General features: G+C 38.3%; 1 protein-coding gene across 3 annotated transcripts in view; it reads left to right on the forward strand.

The window, feature by feature from the left end:
• LOC104852519 (cytochrome P450 4X1) overlaps positions 1-17,604 on the forward strand; it is a 107,374-nt gene extending 89,770 nt beyond the window's left edge. For 2 of the 3 annotated variants that reach the window (XM_010610256.3, XM_010610255.3), the window contains exons 4-13: positions 135-262; positions 3,444-3,571; positions 3,656-3,810; positions 4,529-4,632; positions 5,175-5,365; positions 10,000-10,133; positions 11,550-11,614; positions 12,787-12,869; positions 13,376-13,557; positions 15,018-17,604. In XM_010610256.3, the coding sequence (XP_010608558.1) occupies positions 135-262; positions 3,444-3,571; positions 3,656-3,810; positions 4,529-4,632; positions 5,175-5,365; positions 10,000-10,133; positions 11,550-11,614; positions 12,787-12,869; positions 13,376-13,550 (1,163 nt within the window). In that variant the 3' untranslated portion in view covers positions 13,551-13,557; positions 15,018-17,604. Of the gene's footprint in view, positions 1-134; positions 263-3,443; positions 3,572-3,655; positions 3,811-4,528; positions 4,633-5,174; positions 5,366-9,999; positions 10,134-11,549; positions 11,615-12,786; positions 12,870-13,375; positions 14,130-15,017 lie in introns of those variants that run through there. The other variant, XM_033767234.1, reaches the window with a different exon arrangement.
• Positions 17,605-18,308: the final 704 nt, after the last annotated feature.

The following is an 18,308-nucleotide window of genomic DNA, read 5'->3' on the forward strand; positions in this document are numbered from 1 at the left end:
TCTGAATCTATGATTACCACTTTGATGGTCCATTACTTCATGAACACCTGTGGGTTGTGGTCACTCTATGTTATGTGTCTCTTCCCCCCTTTTCTAATAAAATGGCATGAGGTTCTGTGTCTTTGTCTCTGAAGGAAAGGGACTCCTGAATCTAGATGGGCCCAAGTGGTTCCAGCACCGTCGCCTACTAACTCCTGGATTACATTGTGATATCCTGAAAAAACATGTCGAGGTGATGGCCCATTCGGTGAACACAATGCTGGTAAGTAAAGTGGGGAAGTGGAGCTCTGGTGCACTGTAAAATGCTTCCAACAGGGAGTGAATTAGGTGTACATTTAGTGGACAGTGAAAAGCAAAGGTTGATTTCCAGAAAGAACATGCAGTTACCTGTTGAGCGATATGTAAGCCTTTGCTATGTTCTTTGGGTGATTAAAAGAATAAGAAGTTCTGGTTCCCTGCCTTAGATATAGTCTAAGAGTCCATGGCAATAGACCAGAGTCCACGTGGTGATATTCAAGTAGTAAGTGCTGTAAGTGACAGATAAGGAAACAAGAGCAACTGTAGTAGTTTCAGATTCCAGAGGAAATTTAAATTTACCCTGAAATACAGCATAGGCATAAATGCATAGGTACAATGGATAAAGAATTCTAGGAAGCGTAAGTGCATGACCAAAAGTTTGGAGGTTGGAAGGGACTTTTCCAGTAGGCATAAAGGACTGCTCAAAGAATAAGTGTCTCTATTAAAGTCGCACATGTATTGCCTCTTATAGGAGGTGGAGTATCGTTAGGAAGTCACCTGCACCTTCCAAAGGGACAGGAGGGTGCTGCGGAACACTCCTGTGGGCAGTCTCTGATGTAGAAATGAGTTCAATTCCAAAGCTTTGCCTTACTTTTAATTTTAAAATTGTATTTCTTATAAAATCAGACAAAAAATTACTAGTACAGTTTCATCATAAACTCTTTCCCAAAGAATTGTTGTTACCAACTTATTAGCTGGGTTCTCAACCAAGCTCAAAAAAGCGGGTTTAACCTGAATCCAGGCTGGTGATTTAGCTCTGGCTCCTGACTCACAAGCACAAGGCCTGAGTTCGATCCCCAATTAAAAAAAAACAAAAAACCTGAACCCTGTTGGATTTATGCTAAACATATCAATGTGAGTTCTTGAAGAAGAGACCCAGAGATTACCAGGCATAGGCTAAAGAGTATTCTCTCTGATTCTAGTGCTGCTTAGCATTCAGCACAATTTCAAAACCTGCCAGTGGTTATTTCTGAGTTCACCTCCATGGCTAGGAGCCATTTCTGTCCCAACTTCTCAGTCCCCTGGTTCCTCGCATACTTTCTCCCTCTTCACTAAATGGGCCCAGAAAGCCTCCCACTTTGAAGCCTGCCCTTCTTCTTACCTCTTCTGAACTCACCATTTGTATTCATCAGTGTTTGCTGGGTATATTTGTTGAAATTCCACACTGAGACCCATTAATATGTTCAATTGGATATATGTTACTGAAAAATAAAATTTGTAAAGGTACCTAATTCAGGAAGATATCTAACTAAACAACTGACATTTAGGTAAAAACTTTTCAAGTTCTCTATGACTTTTGTTAAGTCTCCAAGTCTGACCCAGCTTAGTGCTCAAGAAAGTAGGTTGAACTGAACTTAAATACTTCAAACGATTTGCACCTTTAAACAAAGAATGCTTATGGTAACAAATACATTTACCCCTAGAAACTTTATACCAGTTTAGAAAAGTCAAGCAAAGTATTTTGGGTGGTGTGAGTGGGTCTCTTTCTATGGGGAAGTTGGATGGGCACAGGGTACATTTGTCTAGGAGTCACTAACGCAACTCCCCTTCCGAACTTCACTCTGTCCCAAATTTCTGAACCTAAAATATTTTTTGAAAATGTTCCAAGTCTATTTTTAAGTGTAGTTATGGTGGTTGAGTGTAGTGGCAGAGTACAGTTGTAGCAAAAATAACATCAAGAATCAACAAATGAGATCATACTAAATTAAAAAGCTTCTGCACAGCAAAGGCAATAGCCAAGAGAGTGAAGAGACAACCTACAGAATAAGAAAAAAATGTTGCCAGCTATTCCTCAGAGGACGCACATCTAACTAATATTGTAAAGGTACAAATTTCCAATGATGAATGATATCATATTGTATAACTAAAATTTACCAATAAACTTAATAAATGAAATATATAAAGAACTCTAGAACCTTAGGCCCCTCAAATAAAAGACCCAATCAAAAAATGGGCAATAGAAATGAATAGACACTTCACAGAAGAAGACATACAAATGGCCAATAAATGCATGAAAAAATGTTACACATCTCTAGGCATTAGAGAAATACAAATAAAACAATACTGAGTTCCTTACTCCGGAAAGAATGGTCATCATCAACAAATCAAGCAATAATAAATTTTGGTGAGACTACAGGAAAAAGGAACCCTTTCACATGGTTGGTGGCAGTATAAACTACTGCAATTGTATATAGATCAGTATAAAGATTCCTCAAAAAACTAAAACCAGAAATTCTATTTGACCCAAATGTTCTCCTTCTAGGTATCTTCACAAAAGAGCTAAAGACATTGCATTATCTGATACATGAATACCCATGTTTATAGCAACATAATTCACAGTGGCTAAATCTTGGAAGCAGCCTATGGGTCTGTCAATAGATGAATGGATAAAGAAAATGTGGTATTTACATACAATAGAGTACTACTATACCATAAAGAAAGATAAACTTGGGTGACTTGAGGGAAAAATGGATGCACCTTGAGACCATAATGTTTAGTGAAATAAATCAGACCACAAGCTTAAATATCACATGGGTTTTCATATATGAGAAACCAAAAAATATAAATAAAAAATAGACAATAACAAATAGAGAGACTGTTCTTTCGCAAAGGAAAGATACCAAGAGATGGAGAGAGGACAAAAGAGAGGGCCAAGGGATAAAAAACAAAATGAGATGCATTATGTACATGGACCAACACCCCATGAGAATTGTGATTATTGTGTACTGCAAATATAGACTAATTAAAATAAAAAATTGAGAAAGAAAAAGAGAGCAGTGGTGGGATATCTTTCAAGTTGGTTGAAGGTGGAAGAAGGCCCTGAGGAAATCCCTCATAACTATGGGGCTTGTATCTAGATGGTTGATTTTCTGAAACTCTGGTCTGTTTGGAAGCAGAGTGATGATAATACTCAAAAGGCCATTTACCAGATTCACAGATTGCTCCGTGCTCTTCCTCATTCAGCTGGGTGCATGTTTCCCTGCTTTGTGCCCAAAGTAAGCAAAGGACTCATTCACCCTCTGCCCTGTAATTCCTGCAGGGTTAGAGCTGTATCCCCTGGATCCTACGGAAAGTGTCAGGGAGGAGCATGCGTATAAGGGCAGTTTCCTAATGATAATGATGTTGATCTTGACTTCCTCTGCCAGGCTAAGTGGGAGAAGATCTGTGGCACTCAGGACACAACCGTGGAGGTTTATGAGCACATCAGCTTGATGGCCCTGGACATCATCATGCAATGTGCATTCAACCAAGAGACCAACTGCCAGATAAATGGGTGAGTCACGAGAAAGCGAAAGCCAACACATTGTTCACAACACCTAGTTAATTATTAACACATCGTCCCAACTTGGCTTTCTAGCACCTATGATGCTTACGTGAAAGCAGCGTCTGAACTCAGCAAAATCATGTTTTATCGCTTGTACAACTTCTGGCACCACCATGACATAATTTTTAAATTCAGCCCGGAGGGCCACCACTTCCAAGAGTTAAGCAAAGTGCTACATCGATACACAGGTAACTATGTGGATATTTCTCAGGCTTGGGTTGCCCGAGTCTGTACACTGTGATGATTGTATTATATCTGTCTAGAGGCATAGCCTCACTGTGAACACAGACATATTCTTGTTCTTAATGGGGCTTTTATATAGACATTGCTCAAAGTACAACTACAGTCCTTGTCAGGTGTATTTAACTAGACATTCATTTATTGAAATTGGTCATTCTGTTCCAAATTTTTCAGGCATAGGGTAGATCCTTTATTATATATATTTAAATTTTCCCTAAATCCAGCAAGTTTGCTTGGATTATGGTTTTAAATATTAGTTGCACTCCATATTTCTGTTTGCTTTTTCATCTCAGACCCTTCAGTTATACATTATTTGATCTGTATTCCTTTTTGTTTGATGACTTCTGTAAAGATAAGACTTTAGACTGAAGAAGAAAAAAATGATTGATCACTTACATCTAAATTTGAAATCATGTTAATTATAGCACTCATCTACTAATATAAGCTATGGTTTTGATCTCATGTTTGTCTTTGGAATTATGATAAAAAAATGTTCATTTGATGGGAAAATAAACTATTCTGTGAAAATTAAATCTATTTAGAGGTAATATACCCACTCTGGTCTCTGAAAAGGAGTAGATTTACCTATTCATGGTTCCTGACTGGTTTTATAATTTATTTGCCTTTATTGCCACTTTGCTAATGTGGAGGTATTACTCTACACAGAAAAGGTAATCCAGGACAGAAAGAAATCCCTCAAGGCTGGCATGAAACAGGATAACACTCAGAAGAAATATCCGGATTTTCTGGACATTTTCCTTGGTACCCAGGTAAATCTTCCAGATGTCTGAGCCTACTCAAATAGCCAGTTATGAAGCTGATAAGTGGAGCGGGGTGGAGAGACAAAAACAAAACTGACCAACTAAACTCAGCAGTACTTTGAATTGAGGGGTTGCTCCATGCAGTTTGGGGTAAAGAAAATTCTACGATTCGGTCACTAGGGGAAGTCCGCGAAACTAAATTGCTTACTTGACGGGATTTGGAAATTATCATACGGACATGTGGATTGTAGGGAATCGCACAAAAATGAATCATGTGAGTAAGCATGTAAAATGAGAAGGAGGAGAAGGCGCTGAAAATTTTGGATGGAACTGAGAGTTTGAAGAAAATTTCTAGGGTCTGATGATGCCTGCTTCTTATCTATCGTCCATTCTGCTATCTGCTCTTGGCAAAGTCTGGTTCATATTATATATTTGTTCAACTGAATTAAAATTGAAACCCTTATTTGAAACTCTAATTATTTCCCCTAAAGCCATTATTTTCACTGGGTTTTCAAAGTGGCACTTTAACTTATCTTCGTTGTACTTTCTAGGACGAAAATGAAGACAGCTTTTCTGAGGCTGACCTACGGTCTGAGGTGAGCACGTTCATGTTGGCAGGACACAATGCCTCTGCAGCAAGCCTCTCTTGGCTTCTTTACTGCCTGGCACTGAACCCTGAGCACCAGGAGCGATGCCGGGAGGAGATCAGGAGCACGCTGGGGGATGGGTCTTCCATCAGCTGGTAAGATCTACACCCCTAAACATTTCATCTTAGTTGTCCTGGGATTTTGCTTTGTTTTTTTTGTCCCGGTATGTTAGCGATCACAGTGCCTGAAGATGTATCTGTGTGAAAGCAGAAAAGGCAAGTAATTTTTCTGCTCTTCCTCAAAAGGTCCCCAAATTAGCCCCTTGCATTTTGCAAAGAAGTGCACTGATTCAGAAATTGCCTGACATTGCTTTGCTACTTGGTGGTATGTAAAATGTCTCGCTTCTTTCCTTTGCCTGAGCTGTGGCAGATTGGAAATGAGAGCTTGACCTGAGAGGTGCATGTAGAGCTTGAATGGTAGGGCCAAGGCCAAGCTTCTCTTCAGAGAAAGCTGGGTAAGCAACAACATCATTTAAGGCTCCTGGTAGATACCCGCTCCCATCTCCTTCTCACTAATTTCATTACTCAGATGGACTTTGTTCTTTGGATGAGGTATTAAATGGTACATACTGCAGGTGAGTTTAACAAATGTGGACTGAAGACATTTTAAGTACTGAGACACTAAAAGATGACTAAGATTTGATGAGGTTCCAACCTCAGTGAACTCATATCTAAAGCAGGACCCAGACCTCTGCACAGCAAATTGAAACATAATGTGCAGGTGCAATGATATAGATATGTGCTGGCCACCAGGGAGACTTAGAAAACAGGCACCTGCCCTGGCACAAGGTGTGGAGGTTTAAGAGGACTCTGTAGGGGATCTAACACTTAAATTGCGTCTTACAGGATAAGCCAGGTGGAAAATGTCAACTCTATATTAAGCATATCTTGCTGTCATTAAGTCTGGGTTATAGATTTGGCCCTCAGACATGCTGTTTGCAAAGAAAAAGCATATCGCTTACATAAGTTCACCCTAGCTGATCAAAGGAGCAGAAAGATAAAAATGCTAAGGACCACTGAACTGTGTGACTGGGGAAACACACTATATACTGGGGAAACATTTGTAAAACAAAACTTGAAACATCTCATTTTATAAGAAAATAACATCTTCTACCATAAATTAAAGGCTTAACCTAGCTAGCACAGAACACAGTGTGTTCAATGATCATTCTTAACAAATAAAAAAGTATGTGTATCTATATGTGTGTATATATGTATATTTGTGTATAGTGTGCATTGATATATGTATAATTTGTGGAATAATTAAATCAATCACAAACATATCCATTAACTTATATACTTGTTTCTTTCTGGTGAAGACATTTAAAATCTACCATCTGAATCTACCCAATTCATGTAGTTCTTTTCTTCAAGTAAAACTTTTTTGCTATTTAAAAAAATCTATCATTTTAGCAATTTACAAATAGACAAATTGTTATTAACTATGATTGCACAATGCAAAATAGATGTCTTGAATTTTAATTCTCCTGTCTAACTGAAATATTGTGACCTTTAACTAACATCTCCCCAATCCTGTGCTGCCTTAATAAGCACCATTCCCTCCTCCTGTGAATTCAACTTTCTTAGATGTGTAATTGAAAGCATGTGGAATTTGTCTTTCTGTAAATGGTTTGTTTCAACTAGCATAATATCCTCCAGATTTGTCAATATTTTTGCAAATTATAGGATCCCTTTTCAAGGCTAAATAGTATTCTATGGTGTACACATACAGATTTTTTTTCTACTTATCTGATAATAGACATTTACATCAACTGCATATCTGCACCATGATGCTGCAATGATGATAAGTATGCAAATTTTTTAACCAACTAAACTTTTTCCTTTGGATCTATATCTAGAAGTGAAATTACTAGATCAGACCATCATTCTATTTGTGATTTCTTTTTTAAGAAACTCCATCCTGTTTCCCACATATACATTAATTTACATTGCCACCAGCAGTGTACAAGTGTTCTATCTTCAAAAACATGTATCTTTCTTTATTCTTTCCCTTTCTTTTTTAATAACTATTCTAACACATGAGAGGGGATAGCTAGCTGTGGTTTTAATTTTCGTTTCTCTGACAATTACTGATATTGAGCATTTTTTCTTGTGCCTGCTAGCCATTTTATGTCTTCTTATGAAAAATGTCTATTCAAGACCTTTGCCCATTTTTAATTGGTTTAATTGTTTAGTTACTATTGAATTATGTGAGTTCATTGATTTTGGGGGATATTAATCCTTTATCACATATGTGACTTGCTGATATTTTCTCCCATTTTGTATGTTTCTGTTCACTGTTGACTGTTTCCTTTGTTGTATAAAATTTTTAGTTGATTTGTCTATTTGTCTATTTTGTCTTTGTTACCTGTACTTCAGAGATTGCATCCAAAAACATCTTTGCCAAGACCCATGACAAAAACTTCTCTCATTTGTTTATTTGTCTGTTTTAGGATTACTTTTGTAGATCTTACATTTAAATCTTTAATCTCTTTTTTGTTGATTTTTTTCATATATGATGTGAAATAAGGGTCAGTTTTATTCTTCTGCATATAAAGTTTTCTCAACACTACTTATTAAAGAGGATGTCCTCTCCCCGTGTGTGTTCTTAGCCAGGGATTTGGCTCCATAGTTCCACTGCCTGCCTCACAAGAGCAAGATCCCAAGTTCTATCCCCAGTGCCAAAAAAACAAAAACAAGAAGAAAAATTGTCCATGCTTTTATGGGTGTATTTCTGAGCTCTCTCTGTCTCTCTCTTCCCATTGTTTTATATATCTGTTTTTGAGAAAGTTTTGATTACTGTAGCCTTGTAATAAATTGTCACATTAGTGCCTCTCACAAAAGCACTTTTGTCCATGGGTGGCTGTGAACTTACTGTTGCTGTGGAGGAATGCAAGTGAGCAGCCTCCTATTTTCCCAATTGAGTAATCTCTTTTTTTTAATTCATTGAATTTAGAAATGTTGTATATCACTTTTCAACATGAATTAGAGATTTTAACTTTGGATATATACTTACACAATTCAAATACTGACTTTTCTCATTCTTACTTGACCTAACTGTAAAAACAGTAAGCCTCTGCTAGGTGAGCAAATTCCAGATGATCTGCTATCATCTATTTTATTGAGAGAAAGGACAAGAATATTATAAAGAAAAATATTTTTTACTCTGTAACATGTACTTATAGCTAAAAATTAATGTAATTTGTACCTGGCATTCTAAAATTTTATAATTCTTCTAGACAAGAGGTAATAAAAGCCACTTCACAAAGAGCAATTTCTGGGAAAGCTGGAAAATTGTTCAACTTCTCCATTTAGGTCCTTGTCAGCCCATTTCTATGTTGGTTTAAATTCTTCTGCTTTAATTCACCATGAGTGAGCTAGGGAAAAGTTTGTTTTCTTAATTATGCAAAGTGCCAGGATGAGCAAAAGTAATTTTTTTTATCCCAAGCTTGAGGAGGAAAGTATTCAAAAGTAAAACTTCACATTACCAAATGACCAGTGCCTGCATTCAAAATAAGTAATCAGGAAATCAAATGCAAGTACAATAAAATAAATAGACTAAGTATATGCAGACATTTTATTGGACCAAACTGACTAGCAAGGGTGCAAATTAAAAAACACCTTTGTTCCTCTGGTTCTGACTCTTCAAACTTGCTCTGTGGGTCAAGTTCTTCTCATGTTGAGGTAAAAATCCCAAGTGGATGTCACAGCACTCCCATCCGTTTAGGTCACAGGAATCATCTGCCACTAAGTAAATTGCCTAGGCCATTGTTTCAAATACTCACCCACTTTGAGCAACTCACTCCATTCCAGTTTGGTTCTTCTTTGAGCCTGAAAGCCAGTAGAGGGTGAGGGATTTGTTCTTGACTTATTCTTACTGACCAACTCTTCCCCTATCCAGAGGCTTCTTCTTCTGACCCTTCCAGCAATGAACTGTCAGGCAGGAGGGACAAAGAGAAAAGTGCTGAAACTATTGTGATTGTGTGCCCAGAGGGCTTGGTGGATACACTTATGGGTTTTCTAGAGACTCCCTCCCTGGAACTTTCCAATGATCATTCACAGGGCAAGGGAATTCTAATCTTTGGGCAGAGTCCCCTGCTAGCTGGTTCTGGAGCTGTCTCTTCCTTTCATCATTTCACTGATCCATTGGACACATTTGCACATTCCTACCTTGTCATAGCTGCTCTCCCCTGCTTCTCTGTCTGTTCTGAGTCACAGTCTTTCCTGTCAGTCTTGTGCTCTCCAAACTTGAGGGAACATGTGCCAGGTCATCCAGGTGACTTTCATGAATCTCCCCTCTGTTTATTTAAGACAGGTAAAGCACCCTCCTCCATTCTCCATGGCACTCTGCCATCCCTACAGTTCTCTTTAAAGGGGTGTAGTTTCTCTTTCAAACTTCTCTAACCTTCCCTTGCACTCCTTCATCATTTCTTATGCATCCTTACTTTATATGGTGAACTAAAGCTTGCAAATTGGTTTCTCCTGGGCAAACTCTTTACTAGTAGCTGAACACTTGCCATGTAAGGATATATGGCACCTGTTGAGTTCCTCTAACTCTGGGATCCAGCTGATCCTGAGGCAGAAAAAGTCCCATTTTCACAATCTGTTACATAAACTCGTGACAAAATAGCTTTGCCCTGAGGTGGTGAAAATATCAAATAGAAAAAACTCAGTATTTGCAAACTAAATATGGAGTCTGAGTCCCTTCCCTCCCTCCCTCATCCTCGCAGGGACCAGCTGAATGAGATGTCCTACACAACAATGTGTATCAAGGAGACATTCCGACTGATTCCTCCAGTGCCATTCATTTCCAGAGAGCTGAGCAAGCCTCTCGCCTTCCCAGATGGATGCTCATTGCCTGCAGGTCTTTGTCTTTTCATAAGCAGCTCCTAGACACCATGGGATCTTGGGGGTCAGTAACAACAATGGGTGGGTTTCTTCACTCCTACAGAAGTCAAAAGATAGCCCAAAGGGTTGGGCATCTATTAAGAAATTAGGGGATAATTCTTTCATCAGGTATGAGTTTCAGTGAAGTTCCCCAGGCACATGGCCAGTTACAGCAAACCTGAGGCCAGAATCCATATTTCGAGAATGCAGCCCAGGGTCTATTGTGGAACATTACTTCTACTCTAACCTTTGTAAGGCTGTTTGAAAACCTAGTAAGACTTCACAAGAGATGAGCATCATTATTTTAATCTGAAAGACTTAGGAGAGCCTCATCATCATATTATCACCCTTATTGTGCAGCACTGAATAGTTTACACAGAGCCTTCAAACATTATCTCATATTTTCCCTTGGAATGTGATATTAATGGACACTTATGCAGTGATTTATGATTTACAGAACATTTTTAATACTTTCGATGTAACAAAAAACTCACTGTGGGAACCCCAATGTGTAGATGAGGTTTCATACCCAGAGCGTATAGGTTTCTAAGCAAGACATAGAGAAGGCAGCAGTCACATAAGCCACCCTTCCATTTGTTGGCTTTAAGGTTGCTTGTGGCAAACACCTACAACCTGTTACTGTAACTTGGGTGCCATGTCCAGAAGTAATTTACCAGAATTCTTTCTGGCAACAAAACAATGCTCAAATTCTTTCTCTTTAGTCTTTTTAAATCCCCAAACCACATAAATAATTGCCAAAACTCGACACTTCCAATGTATAAAGAGCACCAACAGAAATTAACCCCTAGATTGGAAATGATGGAATTATAATTCTGTTCTTATGTACCCAAACTGTCTCTAGGGCTTTATAGCCTTTAACAGATACCGAAGCAACATCCGCTTGTGGCAGAAAATGTCAACATAATTTAGCGCTTTGATATGATATCAACAGGTGCTTAGAATAGAATCATAAATGAAGCAAATTCACTGTTTTGAGAATGAAGGTACAGACCCCAGCCTCATCTGCCCATGTGCCCCTTCCTGGTGGCAACAGCAATAACATACATCAATCTCTGTGAGAAGTCATCTCTTTCCCTTCAGAGGAAAAGTTTTGTAATACAAACAGTAGCCTACAGCTTATTCTCTCTCTCTCTCTCTCTCTCTCTTTCTCTCTCTCTCTCTCTCTCTCTCTCTCTCTCTCTCACACACACACATTCATTTTTAATTAATTAATTTATGGGTACATTTTAGATATATGTGATAACATTCATCATAGGGAATTTGTACCTATATCTGATATACCTTGATTCTCCCCCCACCAATTTTCCTCCCCTCCTTCCAACCCCTCACCCCCTCCTTTTTTTTCATTTTTTGTATTTCCCTCCTGCCTCAGGAATGAATGTGGTTCTCAGTATTTGGGGTCTTCACCATAACCCTGCTGTCTGGCATAGCCCACAGGTATGACCCTCTTCCACAGATGTACTTCTAAGTGTTGTGCAATTCACTTCTGGCAGCTAAGCATGGAGGTGATGCTTCAGTTAAAAGAAAGAAAACAAAAATAAACATAAAAAACAAAAACTTGTTCTCTAACAGGAATGTGCCCTCTTTCTCATTCCTGCTTTATCTTTGAATGAATAGAATTGACATGATGCCACATGGCTCTAAATTATTTCTCAAGCTCTACAAAGCATTTCCTTCAATACCTGCAAGACTGTGGACTATTGATAGAGTCATTCAGGCAACTCAGCCTCTCTTTTGCTAAAAAGAACAGTTGGATCCTAGGGAGAAATTGACACAGTCAGGGAAATTTGAATGCTTTGAAAAGGAACTACTTAGGAAAATATGGGCAGTCTAGGAAAAGGAAACTAGAACACGGGTCTGCCTGAAGTGTTTTTCTATTCTAGACCTGATGAGACCCAGGTGGGTGGGTTACAGGACCTAGAGAAAGAGACCTTCTGGGAAAAGGGCGATAAGATAGGAGTTGTAGTAGAGACACAACCAGCCTAAGGCATCTGGTAGGGAGAAGTCAGGGACAGATTCTTATCTCTCACTTTCCAGATTCCAAGTCAATGCCTTTTATTGTCCAAATCCAATGGGAAACCATTCATATTAGCTTCCTGGAGCTCAAAATAGACTGGGAAAGAAAGGAAAGAAGATCTGGAGAGGCAAAGAGAAGATGTATAGTTCCTTGAGTTAGTGTTCTTGAAACTCAAAACACTCAAATACCAGTGCTTTCTTTCATATACACCATTTGGGTTTTGACTGTATTACATACAACAGGAGGCTGGACTATACATCACCACTACAACTGACCACACAGTACTTTAGGCTTCATTACTAAGTGGGTGCAGCCATTGGCTACTGAGCACTTGAAATGTGGCTAGCCAGAATTGAGATGTGGATTTTGAAAATATTGTACTCCCAAAATGTGAAATTTTTCCTTTATAACTATATTTACTGCAGGTTAGTACAGGTTTTTTATGTTAAATAAATTCTATTATGAAAAGTAATTTCATCTTTTTAAAACTGTGGCTACAAGAACACTTGAAATTACACACATGCTCACATTATGTGGCTGTTGATCAGTACTAAATAGTAAGCTTAAGAAATGTGTTGTCTTCCCCTTTCAGGCCTTTGACCCCTTGAGATTCACTAAGGAGAATTCTGATCAAAGGCACCCCTATGCCTTCTTAACATTCTCAGCCGGACCAAGGTAAGAACAATTTGAAATTATTGAAAATACACAAAAATGTTTAGTTAGGAATTGCTTAATCCCTTTAGCTCCTCCATTCTATAAGTTCTTCCATGGAAATCCATCTTCTCATGAGGTAGATCATGATGTCTACTTGAGCTCCCAAAAGAGTCAGTTAGCTTTGCAATGGACAGTGAGTGCCGTTCCTCATCACATCCTCTATAGCCATGCCTCAGAAAGCAATCCCATGTGTAAGTTATTGTCCATGGGCTCAACGCAGACCACTCTGGGTGCAGGAGAAAGTTCCCAGGGTAACTCCAGCGGCTGCCTTGTTTCGGGAGGGCATCGTATTGAAACCTCCCAGTCTTCATTCTTGCATCCAAGGCCAAAACCAAGAGGTTTCTATGACATTTAAGTAAAAAATGTAGCTTACTGTGAACTTCAGACTTGTTATTCTAGAAATGTATTCGAGAATCAAAAACAAATCATTCCTTCAAGCATCATTTTCTCCCCTTCCCCATCTGCAGGAACTGCATTGGACAGCAGTTTGCCATGCTCGAGTTGAAAGTGGCCATTGCCTTGATTCTGCTCCACTTCAGAGTGGCTCCAGACCTCACCAGGCCTCTTGCCTTCTCAAACCATCTTGTCCTCAAACCCAAGGACGGAATGCATTTGCACCTGATGAAACTCACTGGGTGTTAAATCCAGGGTACAATGACTATATTTTGTTTTTTAAGTTCAATTTACAGCTAATGGTCTGAGCAAGTGAAGAAGAATCAGAGTATTATGGGAGGTTTGGAGGTAGGTGGGTTGGTGGTGGGGGTTAATCTGTAGAGCTGCACATTATCAAAAACATTCCCAGGTAACATGAGTGACACCTAGATTTGTTTCTGTCTGGCTTGGTGAGATTTTTCATATTTTTTTGTTTGCTCCTGAGTACTATTAATTAAGCACTTTTCTAGATGACTTCAGTATATTTCCTGATGTTCTTTTAAAATTATTTCCAGAATTACACATAAAATACATAAATAAACATAGGCTTACCATTTTTAAAAGTTCCAGAACTTCAAAACACATGTCAAGTAAAATTAAAAATCCCACTTCAGCTGGCCCTACCTCATAACCTGACCAATCCTACTACCTTTCCTAAAAATGGATGGTTTGGTTTGTATTCTGAGATTTTTTTCCTATACGTTTTACATCTACATGTAAATTGTATTTTTTTGTAAATATATTGTCCTTGATTTTTCACTTCCTAAAAAATCCATCTCAAAAAAAAAATCTATCTCATTCCCTTTGATGGATTTATAGTTTTCTGTAAAATGGATATCCTATAATTGTTAATAATTATATAGGATATTTAAGTTATGTGTAATTTTTAAAATGTGTTTATTGGTCATTTGTGTTTTTCTTTGATTTGTTCTTTGTGATTTGCCTATACACTATTTTGTTTTCCATGATATTGTCTTTTTCTTATTCAAATATGTTTTATATATCAAAGGATGTATGAAGCAAGACTATAGATGTATATCTATATATGTATAAAGCAAGAACATATATATCAAAGGATGTATAATGCAAGAATAATAATTGCCATATAGAACATTGTAATTTTCATAAAGATATATGCACACTTTTCCTACAGTTACCGAGTTTTGAGTCTTGGATAAGAGCATCTCCATGTGCCATATTACAAAAGTATTATATTTTTTTCTGGTGTTAACCATTCTTGTAGTACCTGAATGGGAATTTCTGTTTTGTTTTGTTTTTTCCTTTGGGTAATTTCCATCTAATATCTGCAGAAGGAAAGATATATATTCTCCCTTTACCTTTTATCCTCCTCCTACTTTCTTGGAGACAGATGTGGTGGCAGGAGCTAGAGCTGCTAATTTAGATCATTAACCAAAAGTTATGTTGAAGATGATAGGACAACGAGATCGAAGGAGCCAAACACCTGGATGAACTTGTAGACAAAACAACCCTACCAGCTCTGAATCACTCACTTACTCAAGACTTTTATGTGAGGGAGAAATACATTGTTATTTTATTTAAGTTCTTCTGTTGGGACCTTTGTAAAGTAGACTATTATTGACATGACCAGCACTTTTTAAAAATTTCTATTTATCCAGATAATGGCCAGTGATTTCTTTTCATTTCCTGTCTTTCCAGAAAATCAAGATCATTTGTCATGGACATAAGACTTTTGCTGTTTATTTCAAGGCTATTTAAAATTTCAAATTAATTGTCATAACTTTGCTGTTAAATTAATATAAGAAAAGAAAATTACCAAATATCCAGTCCCAAGCCAGGAATCATCTTAAAGGAGCAACATCTTAAAACCAGCAAGCATCTTAAAGGAGCCACACAATCCTGAAAAAAATACTGTGACTCTTCTTGACCCTTCAACTTTGGAGGTGGCACACAAACAAAAAATGATGCCCAGCTTTTTTATGTACTAATCCTTAAGTTTTTTTATAAGGAGTAATATGTCCAACCAAGTTGCAAGTTATACCAAATGTCATCTCTTACTTATTCTTCAGCTTTTCTGTCATAAACCTTTTTATAGATCTGAAGAAAATCATGGATCTTCCCCCAGAAACTTGTACATACTCCAAATATGAATGGCATTTATTACTTAATAGCATTGCTTGACCTTGAGCCTATGCATAGACCTTCTTGAGAGTCTCTCCTGTGCTAATAATGTTAAGAACCTTGGGAAATGGCCATGACTGATAATGGAACCCATTCGTTCAGGGAACAAGACATTCCACACTCAGGCAGCTGTCAGTCATAAGTGTTTCATAATACTAAGCCAAAACACTCCTTGTTATACCTTTTGTCCATTAGTACAACTCAAAATTTCTCTTTCAACTTACAATTTTCAAAGTTTTTGTCATCATACTGTAATTGGAGACAATTACAGTAATTACAATTACTACAATTGGTGAATACCCACCCTTCACGCACACACCCTGAGTGGAGCAGTACAGTGTCCTAAAATGTCTAATAAGAACACTTACTTTTTCCTTACCTCTTTCCCCCACTCTCATCCATTGATCTACAAGTTGCTGGGCTGGATATCTGGTATTGCTCAAAAGTTTTCCATTCTGCACACTGTTCTGAGATGCATATCCTATGCCAGAACAGGCTTACTGTACCACCCATGATTTCTTCTCTTTTTCACTTGATACTTGTAATGATTATTTGCCAGGTGGAGGGCTTTACATACTTAACTAAATATAATTTAGATTATCTCTAACTGTAGCTGCACACTGACCCTATGTATACTCTATGTAGCCATACCTAACAAAGATCCTGCCACATAGTAGGTACACATATTTGTATAATGAATGGATAGATGGGTGAATAAACAAATGAACCATGACCACAAGTTAACTTTTACCCCCAATTGTTAACACTGATTTTTTTTTTAACAAAACAATTCTTCATGTTCTCAGAAAATAGGCCTTCTAGCTCTGATACACAGACATGTGATATCTGTCTCAGCCAATGAGAGCACATGTCACTTGATATAGCTTATCCCTCTGCAGGGAATAATTCAATATGCATTTATTCTTCACTCATTAGTATTTATTGAGCACCTCCTGTGTGCTGGAAATTGCCTTTGCAATAGCAAACATAGCAATAGACAAAGACTTTGATCTCTTGGAGCTTATATGATGGAGAGGACACAAACAATATAAAAAGTAAATGAATAAACTGGATATGGTGGTATGCATCTTTAGTCCCAGCTGCCTGGAGGGCTGAGGCAAGAGGATGACTTGAATCCAAGAGTTCAAGGCCAGCCTGGACTACAGAGCAAGACTGTGCCTCAAAAACAAAAAAAAGTAAGTCAATAAATCAATAAAATTAAACATTTGTTAAGTTTATGCTGGCTATTGTAACCAATAAAACCCCACATTTCTTTAACTTAACATAATAAAACATATCTATTTTCACTCATATAGTAGCATAGTAGCTCAATACAGGTGTTTCTTGTGGGCCAGCAGACTCCTGCTTTTAGATTTCAGGACTCAGGTTCCTTTCATCTCGTGGTGTGCTATCCTGTAGGATTTTTCTGTATCCATCCAGCAGACAATGAAGAGGACATAGAGAAAGCACACATGCTTCTTAATTTCCTTGCCTCAGACATAATACCCACTGTGTCTGAACACATTGTACTGCGGGGAATTAGTTGGGAGGATGAAAGTAGAAGCACAAATGCAGATCCCAGCAGGACAGCAATAACTTTAAAATGTTGATGAGAAAGCACAAATACTGCTCCTCTCTGCTTCAGTCCATTCCTTGGACCACCAAGTACTGGTTTCATTTTCTTCTCAAATATGAACACATTCACCCTGTCCTCAAGGATGACAAAATTGCTATCTAGCTAGATAGCCCAAATTTCAGACTACATAGGGTGTACATTTCTCTTCATTGGTCCTTGATGTGAATCTTTGTCTTTAGATGCCCCCCGCAAAGACTCATGCAAATGAGGTGGGGCTATTTTAGAGGTAGCTGAATCTAAAGTGCATGAGTGATTCATGGTGGGGCTAGGCCCAAGGATTAGGCACTAGGATTAGGGACATGAGTGCCACCTACCTTAAGAAGTCTGAATAGGACAAATGGGACAGAAATATGCTTTTAAGCTCTGTTTGCTTTTGCTGTCTTCCTCCACCATGACTGTTGCCTTTCTGCCACCCTGCCTTGGAGCAAGCCAATTATGGACTGAAATCTCTATGAACTGTAAGCCAAATAAATCTCTTCCCCTTTATCTTTGGGTGTCAGGGATTTTTGTCTCAGCAAAGAAAAGTTACAAACACAGAAATTTGGTACCAGAAGTGGGGTTACTGCTGTGACATCACCTGGCCTTGTGGCTCAAGAGCCTTTGGAAATGATTTGTGGGAAGGGGAAGAGTTAGGAAAGATTTGGAGATGTTGGAAGTAGAGTTGGAACGCCTCAGGCTGCTCTGTATGGGAGAGGCTGGTCAGAGCTCAGAAAACCAGAAAGACAGTAAAGACTCTGCTCAGAAGGTTTCTGCTTGGAAAAAGGACTGCACTGGCTGTTGGACTCCAGATGATATGCATTATGGCTAGCAGAAAGTTTGTCTGCATTTTTCTCATGTCCAGAGACTTTGCCTGAGACTGAGATTAGGGGCAGTGGACTAATTAATCTTGCAGAAGAAATTTCAAAGCAGTCAAATATTGAGGTGGTGGCATGGCTACTGTTGGGAGTTTTTAGCAAGATATATGTGGAGAATCAAGAGCAAGAATCCCAGCAGAATGATTTAAAATATTTTGAGTTTGGCCAGAAATGAAGCTCCAGTAAAGTTTTGGCCTGCAAAGATGAAACAGAAGAAACCTTTATTGCTGAAAAGGAACTGGAGAATAGAAAAGATGGCCTGAGGGCATCACAAGAGGAAGCAGGATTCCACCCTCTGTAGCCTCCGAATTGCAAAAG

Source organism: Fukomys damarensis, unplaced genomic scaffold, assembly GCF_012274545.1.
Source record: "Fukomys damarensis isolate Sample0158 unplaced genomic scaffold, DMR_v1.0_HiC HiC_scaffold_23, whole genome shotgun sequence".
Classification (NCBI taxonomy): Eukaryota; Metazoa; Chordata; class Mammalia; order Rodentia; family Bathyergidae; genus Fukomys; species Fukomys damarensis.